General features: G+C 45.1%; 1 protein-coding gene across 1 annotated transcript in view; it reads left to right on the forward strand.

Annotated features, from left to right (window-relative positions):
* LOC137537046 (zinc finger protein 585A-like) overlaps positions 1 to 13,987 on the forward strand; it is a 35,138-nt gene extending 21,151 nt beyond the window's left edge. Inside the window, exons 7-10 of the mRNA XM_068259195.1 lie at positions 5,977 to 5,997; positions 6,111 to 6,263; positions 6,546 to 6,912; positions 11,154 to 13,987. Coding sequence (XP_068115296.1) covers positions 5,977 to 5,997; positions 6,111 to 6,263; positions 6,546 to 6,912; positions 11,154 to 12,937 — 2,325 coding nt within the window. The 3' untranslated portion in view covers positions 12,938 to 13,987. The remainder of the gene's footprint in view (positions 1 to 5,976; positions 5,998 to 6,110; positions 6,264 to 6,545; positions 6,913 to 11,153) is intronic.
* The last annotated feature ends 5,918 nt before the right edge of the window (positions 13,988 to 19,905 follow it).

Genomic DNA, 19,905 nt, shown 5'->3' on the forward strand with positions numbered 1-19,905 from the left:
AACCTGTTTTCTGGAATGTACTCTAATAAAGTTTAATAAATTTAGTATTGTTTAGGGCTTGTTGAGAGGTAAGTACAACAGTCAACATATTCTTAAATGGTTACTTCTTGTTTTTACTTCACACTTGGCCTCCTTGGCTTGGCCTCCTGGTCCTCCTCCCCTGTTATTTCAGAGATCTTCCTGATTTCCCTAAAAGGTCATGCTAGGTCACACATGTGTGCCATCTAGTGTTACTTCCTGGGAAGGCAGTCTTACTTCTTGGGAAGGTAGGGACTCCTCCTCCCACTCCCTGGAAGTGGGAGGAGGCCACACACCCATTGTGGCATAGAGTAGTGAGCATTGCAGGGAGGTGCTGAACAGTCAGCGCTTACTCTGCAGTGCACATTTTATTTCATTGTAGTTGAGCTTTTGTGGTTGGGCTCTTGGTAGCTGTATATCCAGATGGCTGATAGAGGCCAGAGTGTTACTCACTGTGGAAGGATGTTGGCGTGTTCTGGTGATAAGTCCATGTGAAGGGGGAAGGGCAGAGGGGTCCTGGAGCCAATAAGGAATCATCCGTAGGACTGATACCCGGCACCCGCAGGAAATGGAGGTGGCTTTGCTGTCATGAGTAAAATGTGATCAAGATGAACTTTTGCCAAGAGGAACGTCTTACATTTTATTTTGGCCGAAAAAAGAGATGATCATGATTGTTGACAAACAAACAAACAAACAAAAAACCTCCACATTTTAACCTAGCCACGCTGATTATTGCTGTTTGATTTATATCTCGTGCTTAGTGGTTTATGATGTGCGGAAACAATAGATCAGTCACCCAATCTTTTTTTTTCTTTTTTTTTTTTCCTTTTTTTTTTCTGTCCACATTTAGTGAAATTGTCAAAAATGCTGCTGAGTTTAATAAAAAAAATAAATAAAATGAGAAGCTATAATAGTATTAGGGCAGATCTGTGTTCTTTCGTGTTTGAGTTCTGTCATCACTCCACTGTGTCCTCTGGGGAATAATCCCACCAATCCCTTCAAGGAAGAGACCTCGATGTTCTTGATTGGCGGTCATATGCTCCACCCCTGGTTATAAACCTCCCCCTTCTTTATGTCACATTTTATAACTTAAGCCTGGTACACACATCTAATTTTGATTGTCATGTTTTACCACTTTCATGTGGCATGAAGGCACACATACTTTGAATACTATGAGCAGATTGTTTAGATAAACATTGACTGGAGGTTGCTGGTGGAGTCCAGTGTAATGGGGGCATGGACTGGAGGTTGAGGGGGGAGTCCAGTGTAATGGGGGGCATGGACTGAAGGTTGAGAGTAGAGTCCAGTGTAATGAGGGCATGGACTGGAGGTTGAGGGAGAGTCCAGTGTAAAGGGGGCATGGACTAGAGGTTGAGGGGGGAGTCCAGTGTAATGGGGGCATGGACTGGAGGTTGAGGGTAGAGTCCAGTGGGATGGAGGCATGGAGGTTGAAGGTAGAGTCCAGTGTAATGAGTGGCATGGCCTGGTGGTTGAGGGTGGAGTCCAGTGTAATGGGGCATGGCCTGGAGGTTGAGGGTGGAGTCCAGTGTAATGGGGGCATGGCCTGGAGGTTGAGGGCAGAGTCCAGTGTAGTGAGTGGCATGGCCTGGTGGTTGAGGGTGGAGTCCAGTGTAATGGGGTATGGCCTGAAGGTTGAGGGTGGAGTCCAGTGTAATGGGAGCATGGCCTGGAGGTTGAGAGTGGAGTCCAGTGTAATGGGGGCATGGCCTGGAACTTGATGGTGGAGTCCATTGTAATGGGGGGAATGGCCTGGAGGTTGAGGGTGAGTTTGAAATAATTGGGGGGGGGGGGGCATGGCGTGGAGGTTGAGGGTGAGTCTGGTGTAATTGAGGGACATGGTGTGGAAGTTGAGCATGGCCTGGATGTTGAGGGTGGAGTACAGTGTAAAGGGGCACGGCCTGAAGGGTTGAAGCCCAGTGTAAGGGAGTGGTCTGGTGTACCACACGTAGGGGGAGGAAGTGGGAATAGGACCCTGGAAGCTGAGGCACATTTTGTGAATTACAGTACACCTAGGACATTGCTGTCCTAGAATTCTTTTTCCCATTTCCCCTTTGCAGTTTATCCCCCAGGGTTAAAACCATTTCTATTTACAGCGTTGCTTTATGTGCTTGAAAGAGAGATTGTCGGCCACAAAATCAAATTTTATTTACCCACTACTCTGTGTTCATTATGCAGCCTGGAACCTCACCCTGCAGTGCAAGCACTCCAATCTATTTAGGAATGTTACTGCTGTAATAAATCTTATCCCAGTCTGCCTGGCTCTATCCTCGTCATCGCCAAGGAGAAGGGAACGTGTCATTACCCCTCTTACATTTCTGCTCCTCACTGATTGGCCAAGGGCAGTTCAGTGAACTGCTGAGCTGAAATCTGGTCAGAGAGGAAATGACGACAGGATTGGCTTCAGTCAGAGGAAACCAAAATGGCAAATGCCAGGAACAGAATTATCTTTTTTTTACTATATAAAATTCACTAAAATCAAAACATGGACAATATACAATACATATGTTATGTAAGTAGACAGGGCCGGCGCTACCATTAAGGCAAAGTAGGCAGCTGCCCCAGGGCCCCAGAGCTTGTAGGGGCCCCCAGTGGCTACAAGAGGAAAAAAAATCTCAAATCGGCCTTATAGTTTTTGAGAAAATCGCTTTTAAAGTTTCAAAGGAAAAAAAAAATACACATTTAAAAACCTGCCGACTTTAATGGTTAATAGCAAATCCACCTTAAATGCTAGAAACCCTAAATTTGCAGGATATGTTAAGGAGATCGTTAGGAATAAGAGGAAAAAACAATTTTTCAAAAAGACCTTCTAGTTTTTGAGAAAATCGATTTTAAAGTTTCGAAGAAAAAAAGTATACTTTTAAATGTGGTAAATGTCACTTTTAGTAGCAAACCTAATGGTAGTGTAATTTTACATGCATCAAACGAAAGCGCAATAAATTTCCTGACGGGGTTTCCAGGGGGTCTATACGCAGCCGCAGCGCTTTGGCCAGGGATCGCTATACAGCCGCAATATGGCTGTATGAAGATCCCTGGCATTTTTTTCCTATTTTCCCAATTTTTTTTTTTATGTTTAGAGTGTGAGAATTTTTTTTTTTTTTTAAATTATGTGGGGTCCCCCCTCCTGAAACTTTTTAACCCCTTGTCCCCCATGCAAGCTGGGATAGCCAGAATGTGGAGCTCCGACCGATTGGGACTTCACACCCTGTTATACCAGCTGCAAAAAAGGTCCCCTAATGCCGATTTTTGTTCCGGGGTATATGTTGGGGGGGCCCCTCAGGTTTATTTTGCCCTGGGGCCCCATTGTTGCTTAAACCGGCCCTGTAAGTAGAGCAAGTATTTGTCTACTTATATATATGTGTTGTTGTTTTTTCCTGGCATAATATGGCTATCCTTGCTGCTACAAAGTGTAAGTGCAGTAATAAATCCAGGTTGTGTACAATACTTCACTCATCAATGAACCATCCTGAATTTCTATTGTTGCGTTATGTACGGTACGGTACGGTAGTTTTGAATGTTAGCAGAGGGCTTTGCATTGCTCAGACAGGTGCAGTGCTCATATTCTCCACTAGATGGTGGGCTTACTCATACCAAGTGAAACGCAGAAGTCATAGATGCTGGAACGCAGAATCAGTGAGGAGATAAGACCTAAAGTACAGGAACTTCCGGGTTAGCAGGGAGGCGGGAGGAATAGAGAGGAGACATTACTAGAACTGGCAGCAGCAGAGGAGGTAAAAATATGTTATTTCTGCTGATCAGAGATTCCAGTAAGCAGGCATTTGGATACATATGGCAGTCTGGGGTGTATGAATAGGGCTGAAGACTTGAGTCAGCTTTCATTTTTATTTTTTAAATCCATCTTTATAAACACATCTTATCTTTGAGTGGTATAGTAAGGGGTTAAAATCACTAGGAGGTTTTTATTGCTGTCTCTGACCTCATCTAAAGAAATTTCCCATACTTCCTGCCCTGATGGGAAGTGGGCAGATGTTTCCCTCAAGCAGCAGAGTGGATCAGATAATTTAGGTGCAGCTCCTGTCTGATAATTCAGGTGCTGCCATAGGACTGCTATAGAAGATGCCGGGGTGGTGTCGATATATGCCTCTAATCGATGCATGATAAAACCCCAACTGCGCATGCTCAGTAGAGTCCTCATATCCCTCCACTGGCTTGTCGATAGGCATCCTATAGGAGCAGGTTAATGTTATGAGAGTGGAGGTTAGTGTTAGCAGTGCGGAGGGTAGAGATAGGAGTGAGAATGGGGAAGAGGTTAGCTCAGGTAGAGGTTGTTGGTAAATTATTGTAAGTGAGACCACTAGACCACCTAGCTATACCCCTCAGTTCATCCATCTAGTAGTACAACCCAATAAAGTATAGACCAGGTAGAACAACTTGACAAAAAAAGAAGGACTCATATAAATATCAATAATATTTTTATAGCTGGTTTCTCCAATGTGAGGATTAAATGTTAGGACTCAACACCATACTGGGAAGGTAATGGTGGTAGTCTATGGGACCAAGATGGAAACTCCATTAATGTAACTGGGCAAACAGCACCCTCTCAAACTGCTAGGTCTCAAATAGGTTGTAGTCAACTACGCCCAGGCTACTCGGCCAATAACAATGCTTTGTGCTGTAGAGGGACCTGCGATTGGAGAATTGTTCCCTATGAGGTTTCCTGCAGGGTCCCCTAAACTAGACTACTGCAAGAAATTGTTTTGCTGTCCCCAGGACCACCAGGAAGGTTGAACATTACATCCCTCGGGGTCCTGGAGATGTGTGATGGGGGATCTGTACAACAGGGAAACCCCAGAACTTTCCATAACTAGGTAAAATATTACTCTGGTGGGAAGAAAGAGCAGAGCTCAGACCAGGCAGCCAGCAGCTTCTCAGCGAAGCCACACACTGAGCTATGACTCTCAGTCCTCATTTCTGCAGCCAGGCTTGGTTTATTCTGATCATATGAGGTTATTGTCTTCAGATAGGTGGTGTCTTCTACCATTCCTCTTTGTCTATAACCAGGAAAGTCTCTTTTGGTTAACTGTGTCTTTTTCCACATGATGGTGTTAATATTAATGTTTACTTTTTTTTTTATATTTACTGTTTGATTAATGTTAACCTTTTTGACTGGATCTGATATATAAAACTTTTTAGACACCATCTTCTGATTATTAGTGCTTGGTTGGGTGTTGTTTAAAGGGTACTTCCAGTATGAAAAGACAGAGCCTGTTGTGTGAGGCTCTGTTTTAATGCTGCGGGATCTGGGGTGTCTCTGGGTCAATAACTCACCTGCTTGCATGTAATTAATTAGACAGGGGAAGCTCTAGCGGGAAGACAGCGTGGTCATTTTTCCAAAGTCTTCTGAATCTCTGTGGCCACTTCCATGGGGGGGGAGGGGTGTAGTAGCTTCCCCTGTCTAATGAAGAATGACCGAGCAGGTGAGTTATAAACCCTGATAGCCCCTGATCCTGGCAGCATTGGGACAGCCTGACATGACAAGTGTCTATTACACTTGCCCTGCTCATACACTGGCAGGCTTTCTCCCAACCTGCCAACCTCGACATTTGATCAGAGAGGGAGCTATTGCAGCCACACACTGCATATCTGCATGAAATCTATTAAAAATCAATTACCGGTGATCCAGGAGGAGTTTGTATAGCTGTCTCTGCAATAAGTTAGTACTGTCATCACAACAGGAAATGGAGCGACAGGCACCAGTCAGCCAGGTATTCCAAATATATTGCAGCTACTACAGATGTCTAAAGCTCAAAACTTAGTGAACTTTTAATTAATACAAATTTACTATCAATACACATTTCAAAACACGAGTCTAACAAATATGAGGCTGAGCTAGGGAGTTATTGTACTGCTTCAAAGTATATGTTTGGGCTTTATAAACAAAGGTTAATACTAATATTAACATATCTTTTTCTTTGGCAGGTTCTTATAAGGTGTCAGGATGTAACCGTCTATTTCTCCATGCTGTAGTGGCAGTATATAGAAGGACACAAGGACACCATGATGGAGAATCAGCCGCCCCTCACATCACCGGGTAAGAGGAGATTTTCTTGTAGAGAAGAGAGAGCAGTACAGAGGGTCCTCCCGGTCCCCACCATCTGTGTGTGTTTCTTACAGATGGATCCAGTAACAGAAATCAACCAGAGAGGTGTACAGGTCCTTCCCAGGATTATACACAGGAAGATCACACCATCCCCCACCATTATCAGGTAGGCAAGACTCAGATTCCACAAAACAGACCTCACACTGCAGTGTTCTCCCCAGATTTTTTTCCTGACGGTTGCCATGAAAAAGTAGCTGGTTGAGCTGTGACGGGGAGTGCAGGGTCGATGCAACTTACAGCATTGGTGGAGGATGAGGAGGAGAGGCGGGTGACAGCCGGGTGCTCACCAAAATTAGCCGGGTGGAGCACCTGGCTAAGAGAGTCTGGGGAGAACACTGAATTGTATTATAATACAGTATATGATTTCTTACCTTTTTCGTGGATTTAGGCTGAAGAACAGATTTATATGAAAGCTGACATCAAAGAGGAAGAAGAAGAGATGTATGCGAGGAGCAATCAGCATTCTCTGGAGGAAGATGAAATAAGGATAATTAAAGAGGAACAAGAAGAAACCGATGTGTGGGGTGATCAGCAGTCAAGCAGTGAGGGTAAAACTACAGGGGCCGCTAAACAAAAAGAAGATAAAATATATGCATGGAGTGACCAGCCTTCAAACAGCGAGGGTGAAATGATGGTGGCAATTAAAGAAGAAGAAGAAGAAGAGATGTATGTGGGGGGAGAACAGCAGACATCAGAGGAGGGCATCATAATGGTGACAATTAAAGAAGAGGACTCTTCTTTAGACATTAGTGCAGGTATGTAGTGACCTTAAAATGTAGAGATTCTTTCCATTCTTGTGCTTTATCTGCGGGGCTAAAATATCCACATGAAGGTAGATTATTAGAATCGCCAAGTCTTTAGTTTCAAAGGGGTTTTTATTGTTAGATAAAACAATAAAATAATACATTAATATAGCAAACGTAGTAGCCCACATAGGGGTTCTAATACAATGACAAAGACTGAGCGGTCAAAAAGAGCTACTAACATTTTCCAATGCAATATCAGCAGTAATGTCTTCTGAGTTGAAGAGGATAAGGGAAGGGAAAGGGGCAGCTCAAGAGTGGTACACACATCTTCCAACTGAGCCGAGTAGAGGGGATAGGGATAGCGGTACAAATAAAAAAGAAATATATGAACAATGTATCTTAACTAGAACAGTGCTAGCTCCAAAATCCAGTTCCACCACTCCTTCCAGATCAAAGACCTCATCTATAATAAACAGAATCCACCTCGTAAAGCATAAAATGCACCAGGGGAAAAAAAATCTGTCTAAATTCATCAAAAGGAGTGTAAAACATGTGAGGCCTGCATTGTCTTGCCAATCTATCCACATCTCCCAAGTTTAAAAACGTTTGTAAAGGGGTGGTTCATTACCTTAACAGACTCTGGGGTAAGGAGATTTGCCAAGTCTTTACATCATTGGGTAATGTGATATTGGAATCTTGTTGGTAGAACAGGTTGAGTAAAAATTGTATACTAATCATCAACACAATTCACCAACAGTTATGTAGTGTGAGTTTATGACTATTGATATAATTGAAATAAAAGGTTTACCCATGCCCCAATACTTTGTAGCTGCTTGTAACTGTTTTCCAAATCAAATAAATCACAACACGCCAACAAATGAGGAGGAGATACTGTACACCATATGAAAGGTCCATCTCCATTCCTCAGTATAACATCATAGTACCAACAAATGAGGGGGAGATACTGTACACCATATGAAAGGTCCATCTCCATTCCTCAGTATAACATCATAGTACCAACAAATGAGGGGGAGATACTGTACACCATATGAAAGGCCCATCTCCATTCCTCAGTATAACATCATAGTACCAACAAATGAGGAGGAGATACTGTACACAATATGAAAGGCCCATCTCCATTCCTTGGTATAACATCATAGCACCAACAAATGAGGAGGAGATACTGTACACCATATGAAAGGCCCATCTCCATTCCTCAGTATAACATCATAGTACCAACAAATGAGGAGGAGATACTGTACACCATATGAAAGGCCCATCTCCATTCCTCGGTATAACATCATAGCACCAACAAATGAGAAGGAGATACTGTACACCATATGAAAGGCCCATCTCCATTCCTCAGTATAACATCATAGTACCATCAAATGAGGAGGAGATACTGTACACCATATGAAAGGTCCATCTCCATTCCTCAGTATAACATCACAGTACCAACAAATGAGGAGGAGATACTGTACACCATATGAAAGGCCCATCTCCATTCCTCGGTATAACACCATAGCACCAACAAATGAGAAGGAGATACTGTACACCATATGAAAGGCCCATCTCCATTCCTCAGTATAACATCATAGTACCAACAAATGAGGAGGAGATACTGTACACCATATGAAAGGTCCATCTCCATTCCTCAGTATAACATCACAGTACCAACAAACGAGGAGGAGATACTGTACACCATATGAAAGGCCCATCTCCATTCCTCAGTATAATATCATAGCACCAACAAATGAGGAGGAGATACTGTACACCATATGAAAGGTCCATCTCCATTCCTCAGTATAACATCATAGTACCAACAAATGAGGAGGGGATATTGTACACCATATGAAAGGCCCATCTCCATGCCTCAGTATAACATCATAGCACTACAAATGAGGAGGAGATACTGTACACCATATGAAAGGCCCATCTCCATTCCTCAGTATGACATCATAGTACCAACAAATGAGGAGGAGATACTGTACTCCATATGAAAGGTCCATCTCCATTCCTCAGTATGACATCATAGTGCCAACAAATGAGGAGGAGATACTGTACACCATATGAAAGGCCCATCTCCATTCCTCAGTATAACATCATAGTACCAACAAATGAGGAGGAGATACTGTACACCATATGAAAGGCCCATCTCCATTCCTCAGTATAACATCATAGCACCAACAAATGAGGAGGAGATACTGTACACCATATGAAAGGTCCATCTCCATTCCTCAGTAGAGTTGGGCCGAACCTCCGATTTTAGGTTCGCGAACCGGGTTCGCAAACTTCCGCGGAAGGTTCGGTTCGCGTTAAAGTTCGCGAACCGCAATAGACTTCAATGGGGATGCGAACTTTGAAAAAAAAAATAATTATGCTGGCCTCAAAAGTGATGGAAAAGATATTTCAAGGGGTCTAACACCTGGAGGGGGGCATGACGGGGTGGGATATACGCCAAAAGTCCCCAGGAAAAATCTGGATTTGACGCAAAGCAGCGTTTTAAGGACAGAAATCATATGGAATGCTAAATGACAGGCCTAAAGTGCTTTAAAACATCTTGCATGTGTATACATCAATCAGGTAGTGTAATTAAGGTACTGCTTCACACTGACACACCAAACTGTTCACTGAACAGAACAGGTATGCAGTGGCGGGTCCACTGAACAGAACAGGTATGCAGTGGTGGGTTCACAGAACAGGTATGCAGTGGCAGGATCACTGAATAGGTATGCAGTGGTGGGTGGGTTCACAGAACAGGTATGCAGTGGCAGGATCACTGAACAGGTATGCAGTGGTGGGTGGGTTCACAGAACAGGTATGCAGTGGTGGGTTCACAGAACAGGTATGCAGTGGCAGGATCACTGAACAGGTATGCAGTGGTGGGTGGGTTCACAGAACAGGTATGCAGTGGCAGGATCACTGAACAGGTATGCAGTGGTGGGTGGGTTCACAGAACAGGTATGCAGTGGTGGGTTCACAGAACAGGTATGCAGTGGCAGGATCACTGAACAGGTATGCAGTGGTGGGTGGGTTCACAGAACAGGTATGCAGTGGCAGGATCACTGAACAGGTATGCAGTGGTGGGTGGGTTCACAGAACAGGTATGCAGTGGTGGGTTCACAGAACAGGTATGCAGTGGCAGGATCACTGAACAGGTATGCAGTGGTGGGTGGGTTCACAGAACAGGTATGCAGTGGTGGGTTCACAGAACAGGTATGCAGTGGCAGGATCACTGAACAGGTATGCAGTGGTGGGTGGGTTCACAGAACAGGTATGCAGTGGCAGGATCACTGAACAGGTATGCAGTGGTGGGTGGGTTCACAGAACAGGAATGCAGTGGCAGGATCACTGAACAGGTATGCAGTGGTGGGTGGGTTCACAGAACAGGTATGCAGTGGCAGGATCACTGAACAGGTATGCAGCCAGGAAAAGCTAAGCCTAACTAATCTTTCCCTATGAGAGACAGCAGCTCGCCCTACTCTCTCTAATGCAGGCACACGAGTGGCCGTAATGGCCGCCGCTGCCTGCCTTATATAAGGGGGGTGGGGCTCCAGGGGCTAGTGTAGCCTAATTGGCTACACTGGGCCTGCTGACTGTGATGTAGAGGGTCAAAGTTGACCCTCATAGTGCATTGTGGGGCGAACCGAACTTCCGGAAACGTTCGCCTGCGGGAGGCGAACGCGAAGTTCGCCGGGAACCGTTCGCCGGCGAACCGCTCTGCCCATCTCTGTTCCTCAGTATAACATCATAGTACCAACAAATGAGGAGGAGATACTGTACACCATATGAAAGGCCCATCTCCATTCCTCAGTATAACATCATAGTACCAACAAATGAGGAGGGGATATTGTACACCATATGAAAGGCCCATCTCCATGCCTCAGTATAACATCATAGCACTACAAATGAGGAGGAGATACTGTACACCATATGAAAGGCCCATTTCCATTCCTCAGTATAACATCATAGTACAAACAAATGAGGAGGAGATACTGTACACCATATGAAAGGCACATCTCCATTCCTCAGTATAACATCATAGCACCAACAAATGAGGAGATACTGTACACCATATGAAAGGCACATCTCCATTCCTCAGTATAACATCATAGTACCCACAAATGAGGAAGAGATACAGTATAACATTATAGTACCAACAAATCAACATCATTTCCATGCTGTCCATATTATCTGCAGACTTCAGAGCCAGAAAGTGAATGTATTTCATGTTGAATTTTTCCCAACAGATAACATTGGACACCGTTTTGGAAGCTCCTTTTCGTCTTTGGACTATAACCCAGAAGATAATTGTGCTCTAGAGACAACCCTGCCCCAGTCCACAGAAGGAGAAGATCCATTTTCTTGTCCACAGTGTAGCGTTTGCTTCAGTCAGGAGTCTGCACTTGCCCAACATTTGAAGCATCATGCAGCTGGGAGCTTACTATGTTCTGGGTGTGGGAAACATTTTAATACAAAATCTGAACTCTCCGCCCATCAGAGGGTTCACACTGGCGAGAAGCCCTTTTCATGTTCCGAGTGTGGGAAGTATTTTACACGTAAATCAAACCTCAACGAGCACCTAAAGATTCACATTGGCATCAAGCCATTTTTTTGCTCAGAGTGTGGGAAATGTTTTACAACGAAAGGAAGCCTTTCTCAGCACCAGAAAATTCACTCTTCTGATCATCCTTTCTCATGTTCAGAATGTGGGAAAGGTTTCACCTCGGAAAGACAACTTCTTGAGCACCAGAGAAATCACATGGGCGAGCGGCCTTTTTCCTGTTCAGAGTGTGGGAAGAGTTTCACTCAAAAAGGAACCCTTCTTCTGCACCAGAAAATACATGCAGGGGATCTCCCTTTTAACTGTTCAGAATGCGGGACATGTTATACTCAGAAAGAAGATTTTCTTAAACACCAGAAGATTCATATAGGTGAGCGTCCTTTCTCCTGTTCAGAGTGTGGGAAATGCTTTACCCGGAAAGCACACCTGCGCACACATCAGAGTACACACACAGGCGAGCGCCCTTTTTCATGTTCAGACTGTGGTAAAGGCTTTATTCTTAAAGGAGACCTTATTAAACACCAGAGACGACACTCAGGTGAGCGACCTTTTTCTTGCTCAGAGTGTGGGAAATGTTTTGCAGAGCCGAGAGCCCTGCTTAGTCACCAGGGCATACATACCGGTGAACGTCCTTTCCCTTGTTTGGAATGTGGAAAATGTTTCGCCAAGAGAGGACAGCTTCTTAAACATGAGAAAATTCACACAGGGGAGCGTCCCTTTTCATGTTCAGTGTGTGGGAGATGCTTTACTCTGAAAGGAGACCTTCGCAAACACGAGAGGAGACACACGGGAGAGCGTCCTTTTTCTTGCACCGAGTGTGGGAAATCATTCAGCCAGAGAGGAAACCTCATTGTACACCAGAGAAGGCACACGGGTGAGCGGCCATTTTCATGTTCCGAGTGTGGGAAGTCATTCAGTCAGGAGAGTGACCTCCTTGTACATCAGAAAAGACACACGGGTGAACGTCCCTTTCCATGTTCCCTGTGTGGGAAATGTTTCACTTGGAAGGCACACCTGCTCGTCCACCTGAGAAGACACACTGGGGAGCGTCCCTTTTCATGTGCTCAGTGTGGGAAATGTTTCACCCGGAATGCAGAGCTCCTTAAGCATGAAAGGGTGCACACTGGTGAGCGCCCTTTTACGTGCACAGAGTGTGGGAAATCATTCACTCAGAAGGGAACCCTTCTAATTCACCAGCGGAGGCACGCAGGCGATCGTCCTTATTCTTGTTCAGAGTGCGACAAGTGCTTCACTCAGAAAGGGGACCTGGTTGCCCACCAGAGGGGTCACACGGGGGAGCGTCCCTTCATATGCTTAGATTGTGGGAAAACTTTTGCCCAAAAAGGACACCTGATTAACCACCAGAGGAGTCACACGGGAGAGCGTCCCTTCACGTGTTCCGAGTGTGGGAAATGCTTCACTCGGAAGGGGCACCTTATTCTTCACCAGAAAAGGCAACACAGCCACTGATGATGTACAAATGAAGTTCATAGGTCAAAGCATTTTAAGAACAAAATATTATGTTTTAGGTAGAGCGAGTTACTGTACAACAATCCCTTTAGGAGTACTGTATATAAGTGTGATACAGACACCAGAGGAGATAAGTCAAGCCAACACCACTATCGTCAAACAGCCCTTGCACTACACACACCCACAGGACCGCATGCAGCTCTCTCACAGGACTGAACACACATACAGACACACAGTAACCTCCTTAGCCGTATGATTCTTCTAAAAGTGGAAAATGTCTTCTCTGGAAAGAATCTGACCGCTAAGTACAGGCAGCCATAGAGTGACCCCAGTACAAGTACCCAGAGTGTTACCCTCATTACTGGTAACCAGAGTGCCCTCCTCCCACAGTATAGATATCCAAAGGCATCCTCAAAGTGTACGTAGCCAGGCAGTCCCCCCCCGCCCAGTTCAAATAACTAACTAAGGAGCCCACCCCCCAGAAAGTGCCCCCCTTCCTCAGAGCCCCCCCTTCCCCTATGCAGTGTGCACAGCACAGCCCATAAATCAGTCACCTTCCCCAGCCACATGCTGCAAGTCTTCATCCTGTCCTGCAGGGGTTCCTCTATCTCTGTGCTGAGATCACCCTCTGTCGTCATGTGACAGACTGCATTCTCAGCCTAGAGATGGGGAGCCACGGAAAAGACGGGCTACTGCCGCTGGGTTTAAGAGCTGCAGTACATACTCGGCACCCGGTCCTCCTAGCAATATTCACAAGTGTAGCTCGGGGGTTACCGCTAATTGTAGGGAAAAGTAACCCTGAGCTACACTCATGAATACCGCCAAGGGGGTCAACTCACACAACATACATACACACAGACACACTGGTATCCTGCATTAAAGACTGACAACTGCACTGACACCCCACCTCCTCCCTGCAGACAGGCTTTGCAGGATTGGGGTTGGAAGTTCTCTCTTCCTTTTTACTGTAATCTATTTGTGTATTTTTTTTCTTTCTTATTCATTTAATTTTTAATGTACTGTTGTTTGAAAAATATTAAAAAGACAATATAAAACCAAATTAATAAAACATTAGGAAAGAGTTCTGTGTTCTCTGTGCCTGAATTCTTTTATTTTCTCCTCCACAGTTTCATACATGCTGCCTCTGTCCCACAATAGTACTGCTCTTCCACTTCCCTCTCCATAGTACAGTACATGCTGCTCTTCCACTTCCCTCTCTGTAATACAGCACATGCTGCTCCTCCCACTCCTCTCTGCACTGTAGAATACATGCTGCTCCTACCACTACTCCTCTCTCCACAATACAGTGCATGCTGCTCCTCTTCCCTCCCCTTTCCATAGTACAGTACATGCTGTTCTGCTCCCCTCCACCCTCCACAGTACAGTACATGCTGCCCCTCTCTTCATAGTACTGTACATACTACTCCTACCCCTCTCCACAGTACAGCAGGTGCTGATCCTCTCTTTCCATACTACAGAACATACTACTCTCCCTCCCCTCTCCATAGTACAATGAACGCTGCTCCCCTCTCCCTAGCACAGTACATACTGCTTTTCTCTCCTTCTCCTTAGTACAGCACATACTGCTTCTCTCCCCTCATAGTACAGTACATGTTGCTTCTCTCCCCTCGTGGTACAGAACATGCTACTTTTCTCTCCTCCATAGTACAGTACACGCTCCTCCTCTCACTTCTCCATAGTTCAGTACATGCTGCTCCTACCACTTCCCTCTCCACAGTACAATACATCCTGCTACCCTCTCCATAGTACAGTACATGCTGCTCCTCCACCTCTCCATAGTACAGTACATGCTCCTCTCATTTCTCCATAGTTCAGTACATGCTGCTCCTACCACTCCCCTCTCCACAGTAAATGCTGCTCCTCTACCTCTCCATAGTACAGTACATGCTGCTCCTCTATCCCTCCCTCTCCATAGTACAGTACATGCTACTCCTCTACCTCTCCATAGTACAGTACATGCTCCTCTCACTTCTCCATAGTTCAGTACATGCTGCTCCTACCACTCCCCTCTCCACAGTACAGTACATGCTGCTCCTCCACCTCTCCATAGTACAGTACATGCTCCTCTCACTTCTCCATAGTTCAGTACATGCTGATCCTACCACTCCCCTCTCCACAGTACAGTACATGCTGCTCCTCCACCTCTCCATAGTACAGTACATGCTCCTCTCACTTCTCCATAGTTCAGTAAATGCTGATCCTACCACTCCCCTCTCCACAGTACAGTACATGCTGCTCCTCCACTTCTCCATAGTACAGTACATGCTACTTCTCTACCTCTCCATAGTACAGTACATGCTACTCCTCTACCTCTCCATAGTACAGTACATGCTGCTCCTCCACCCCTCCCTCTCCATAGTACAGTACATGCTACTCCTCTACCTCTCCATAGTACAGTACATGCTGCTCCTCTATCCCTCCCTCTCCATAGTACAGTACATGCTACTCCTCTACCTCTCCATAGTACAGTACATGCTGCTCCTACCACTCCCCTCTCCATAGTACAGTACATGCTGCTCCTCCACCCCTCCCTCTCCATAGTACAGTACATGCTACTCCTCTACCTCTCCATAGTACAGTACATGCTGCTCCTCTATCCCTCCTCTCCATAGTACACTACATGCTGCTCTTCTACCTCTCCATAGTACAGTACATGCTCCTCTACACCTCCCTCTCCATAGTACAGTACATGCTCCTCTACCTCTCCATAGTACAGTATATAAATGATTCAGCCCAGGATTGCTGGATTGAGCAGGTCAGTCGCATGCTAATAAATTCAGCTTGCATGCCAATTGTATGCATCTTGGGTGTTGATATTTATGATTTTCTATTTCTATCAAGATAATGTCAACTAATCTACCCACACCAACGTCTTTCATGCGAAAAATAAATAAGAGAGAAGCAGTTGGTGGATGTAAAAAAAATTGATTGGAAAGTGTTGGAATAATGGCTGCAGTTCCTCTATTCTCCACAAGATGGTACTCTTACTTTTGCACCTAAAGGAAAGGGTGGAGCACACAGACAATAGAGCTGTGGTTAGAGGTGAAATGGGAGGATGTACACAGAAGACATTATTGGAACTGGCAGCATTAGAGTTAGTCTTTAGTCCTATAAGGTAAAGACATTGAAATAGGTTCAGTATGCCTTCTCTTCTCTAAAAGAACTACACTTTAAAAACAAAACAAAGAAAGTTTTACTTTTATAATTTTAGTTGGATGTTGCCCATCTTTTAAGCTCCTGTTTAGCTGGTCAGTTGCAGCTCTCCTTGGCACAATGTTTTCTTTTTATCCATATAGAAGCTCACTGATCAGCTGAAATTAGATGTCAGTTAATAAACATACTTTGTCAGGAGTTATTTTACCAGAAACTACCTGCAGCACAGACATCTAGAGCTTCAGTCTGTGATCATCTCAGGCAGCTGACCTACCCCTTTGTTTGTGAATTGCATTATATTTCTCGACCGAGCAGCAGCTCTTCTGACATAGCCTAGTATTTGTATGCATATAGATGCAGGAGGAGACCAAGGTGGAGGATGGGAGAAATGCATGGGGCATAGGTTGTGGAGTTTTTGTAAGAGAGAGTTACTACCAGTCAATGTAGAGCAGCAGAAGAAGTTAATAGGGATTGGCAGCATCAGAGGGGAGAGGTGGGTGAGCTGGTCAGTAGGGATTGGAGAGGAGCAGCATCAGAGGTGCGGAGGAGATGTGGATGTGATGGTCAGTAGGATTGGAGCAGCATCAGAGGAGCAGGAGGAGATATGGATGATATGGTCAGTAGGGATTGGCAGGGAGGAATAGCATCAAAGGTGCGGAGGAGATGTGGATGTGATGGTTAGTAGGATTGGAGCAGCATCAGAGGAGCAGGAGGAGATATGGATGATATGGTCAGTAGGGATTGGCAGAGAGGAATAGCATCAAAGGTGCGGAGGAGATGTGGATGTGATGGTCAGTAGGGATTGGCAAAGAAACAGCATTAGAGGAGCAGGGGGAGAGGTGGATGGGATTGGCAGAGAGGAGCGGCATCAGAAGAGCAGGAGGAGAGGGGGATGAGATGGTCAGTAGGGATTGGCAGAAAGAAGCAGCATCAGAGGAGAAGAAGGAGAGGTGGATGAGATCGTCAGTAGGGATTGGCAGAGGGGCTGCATCAGAGGACCAGGAAGATAGATACATACATCTGAGAGGCAGCAGAGATCAGTAGGGATTGGCACTGAGAAGAAACTTCAGGGCAGCAAGATTAGAGGTAAATGGGAGAAGCAGAGATCAGGAGAAACGGCAGAGGAGCCTGTCATTTACTGGATAAACCACAGGGGAGGATGTTGCAGTACACAAGATGGGATATGATAACACACACATGTTATTAAAGATGAGATGAGTGAGACGGTGGAAAGATGACATTCTTTTAAGTCCCCTTGTTTTTCTGATATGATTTCAGTCAGGCTTTCTTTACTCAATACATGTATTATTTCACACCTCAGTTATTAGGGCAGATAAAGAAGAAAAGAGCTGGGCACCAGGGCATAGACTTCTAGACTTTAATCCAAAGTTACACACAGATATACATACACCTGGGAGTGAGAGATTGCTTAACAGCCATTTCGCAGGAACAACCCGCTTCCTCAGAGACCAATCTTGGTCTCTGAGGAAGCAGGTTGTTCCTGCGAAATGGCTGTTAAGCCATCTCTCACTCCCAGATGTATGTATATCTGTGTGTAACTTTGGACGAAAATCTGGAAGCATATGCCGTGGTGCCCAGCTCCTTTCTTCTTTATCTAATATTGGAATCTGATTGCTGGAGCACATTATGGTTTCCGGGTACAGATTTCAGTGTCCCAGCCAGCCACTCTGTGTGTTCTCTACCCAGGGACGGATCTAGACCAAGTTGCGCCTGGGGCAAGGTCAGGTTTTGGCGCCTAAAGGTCAGGTTTTGGAGCCTAAACATTCAACAAACTGCGCCTGGGGCAAGAGACCCGCCTGCCGCCCCCCTAGATCCGTCCCTGTCTCTACCTTGGATATTTATTATTAGGGTTAGGGTAACCCACTTAGACCTCTTACTTTTGCAGAGTCAAAATAAAGGGAGGGCGTATTCAGACCCTTATTATTACACATTCTATCTTCCAATTAAACAGAGCTGAACATAGGCCCGTGCAGGCCGTGCAGCTGCACAGGGGCCTAGTGTCATCTGGGGCCCATGCAGTTGCACCACAGTTTGACCCAATTATCCTCTAGGCTCTTTTACATGTATTTCTCTCTGTAACCCATAAGGAAAAGTGATAATAGGTTGGGACCCAGTCATATACAAATATAAAATATGTGCTACATTAATATAGTACCTACCGAACGTGACCTAGGTTCATGTACTTGTATATTATCGACATTATTTTGAATCCAACTATTATCTTTTATGATCATGGCGACTCACATGGGACCCCCTTAATTTATTCACCACAGGGGCCCACTGCTGGCTTTGTCCACCACTGCAATTTCAAATTAGGTTCTTGATAATGTGATAAAGAAATACATTAGATGCCGTGGCTGCTGGATCGTAATTATCACTTCCTGTGGATGGAAAGATATCCCTTGAAAGGGGGTGGTCGGGTACACAACGTACGTTACATGATTACGTATATGCGGGTCACGGGAACAGGGAGCCAGCGGGGATGGAGACAGGACAAAGAAGGAGTGTGTGCTTCTCACTGCCAACAATCTGCAAGAGCCTAGGGGGAGCACCAGATGTATAGGATTTCAGGATGAAAAATCTATTTGCATTGTGTGACAGTCCCTCTCTGATCAGATTTCTATCAGAGAGGGATCTATCTGTTGCACGAATCTGGTGGTTGTCTGCCAGTGTATAACCACCTACTTTATGCTAGGTACACACAATGCGTTTTTTCTGTCAGTTTTCTGTTTCGATCGATTTTCCCGCTCGATTCACTTATCTTTTCTTGTGGTGGTGCTTCTGGACAGATGTGTTGTGACGGGATGGCCATCCCATGTAATTTTTGTTATTTTTAATATCCTAACAAAAGTAATTTTGATACCATATTTCTAAAAAAAAAATCAGTTTGTTTTTGTGTATTATGAGATTGGGGGTGTATGTTCTACTACCTAATGATTCCACTGCCACTTTTGTGATTATAATCGATTTCCATTCACTTCTATGAGAAATCGACCAGAAAAATGATCGAAAATAATATCGGACATGATGGAAATTATCTGTTGAACCATAGATCTAACACACAATTGTATGGTGTCATAGGCAAACGCAGGGGGGGGGGGGGGGGAAATTACAGCTGCCCAGAATCCCCCCTAAGATCAGGGCTGGTGCAGTGTCTGGGGACAGGCACAATTTGAGACACCAGAATAGCTGCAGCTCACAGCAGTGCCCCCTTTCTTTCCCTGCTACAGTTGACTTTGGATGGAGTGGCAGTGTCTGTACAAAGCATGGAACGGCAGTGTGTGTACAAAGCATGGAGCAGAAGTGTGTGTACAAAGCATGGAGCAGCAATGTGTGCACAGAGCATGGAGCAGCTCTGGGGAACTTAACAGAGTCAGGTATGAGCACAGCCCTGTGCCCTACTGTGTGAATGCTTCACTTTCCCCTTCATTACCAATGTAGGCTGTCCTCATTATTATATGTATCCAAACTGCTCCTGATCAATCCTGTTGCTAGTCGGATGGGAAATTGCATTATGAGTACCCAGCATGATGTCCTACCATATTATTTTATTGTGCACAGCTGAGGGAGACCTTTCAGGAATACCCCCCTTGAAAATCTTGGGTTTGCGCCTGGGTGTGTGCCTAGAGTGATGTTGTATGGCCACCTTTAACGTAATGGAGAAAACAAAGAATAAAATTCGATGTCATCATGGCTGCAGTTCCCCTGCTCTACACAAGATGGCGAACCACCATACCACGTGGAACGCACGAACAGGAAGTCAAATGTAAAGT

The sequence above is a fragment of the Hyperolius riggenbachi genome, chromosome 10 (genome assembly GCF_040937935.1).
Source record: "Hyperolius riggenbachi isolate aHypRig1 chromosome 10, aHypRig1.pri, whole genome shotgun sequence".
NCBI classification, from domain to species: Eukaryota; Metazoa; Chordata; class Amphibia; order Anura; family Hyperoliidae; genus Hyperolius; species Hyperolius riggenbachi.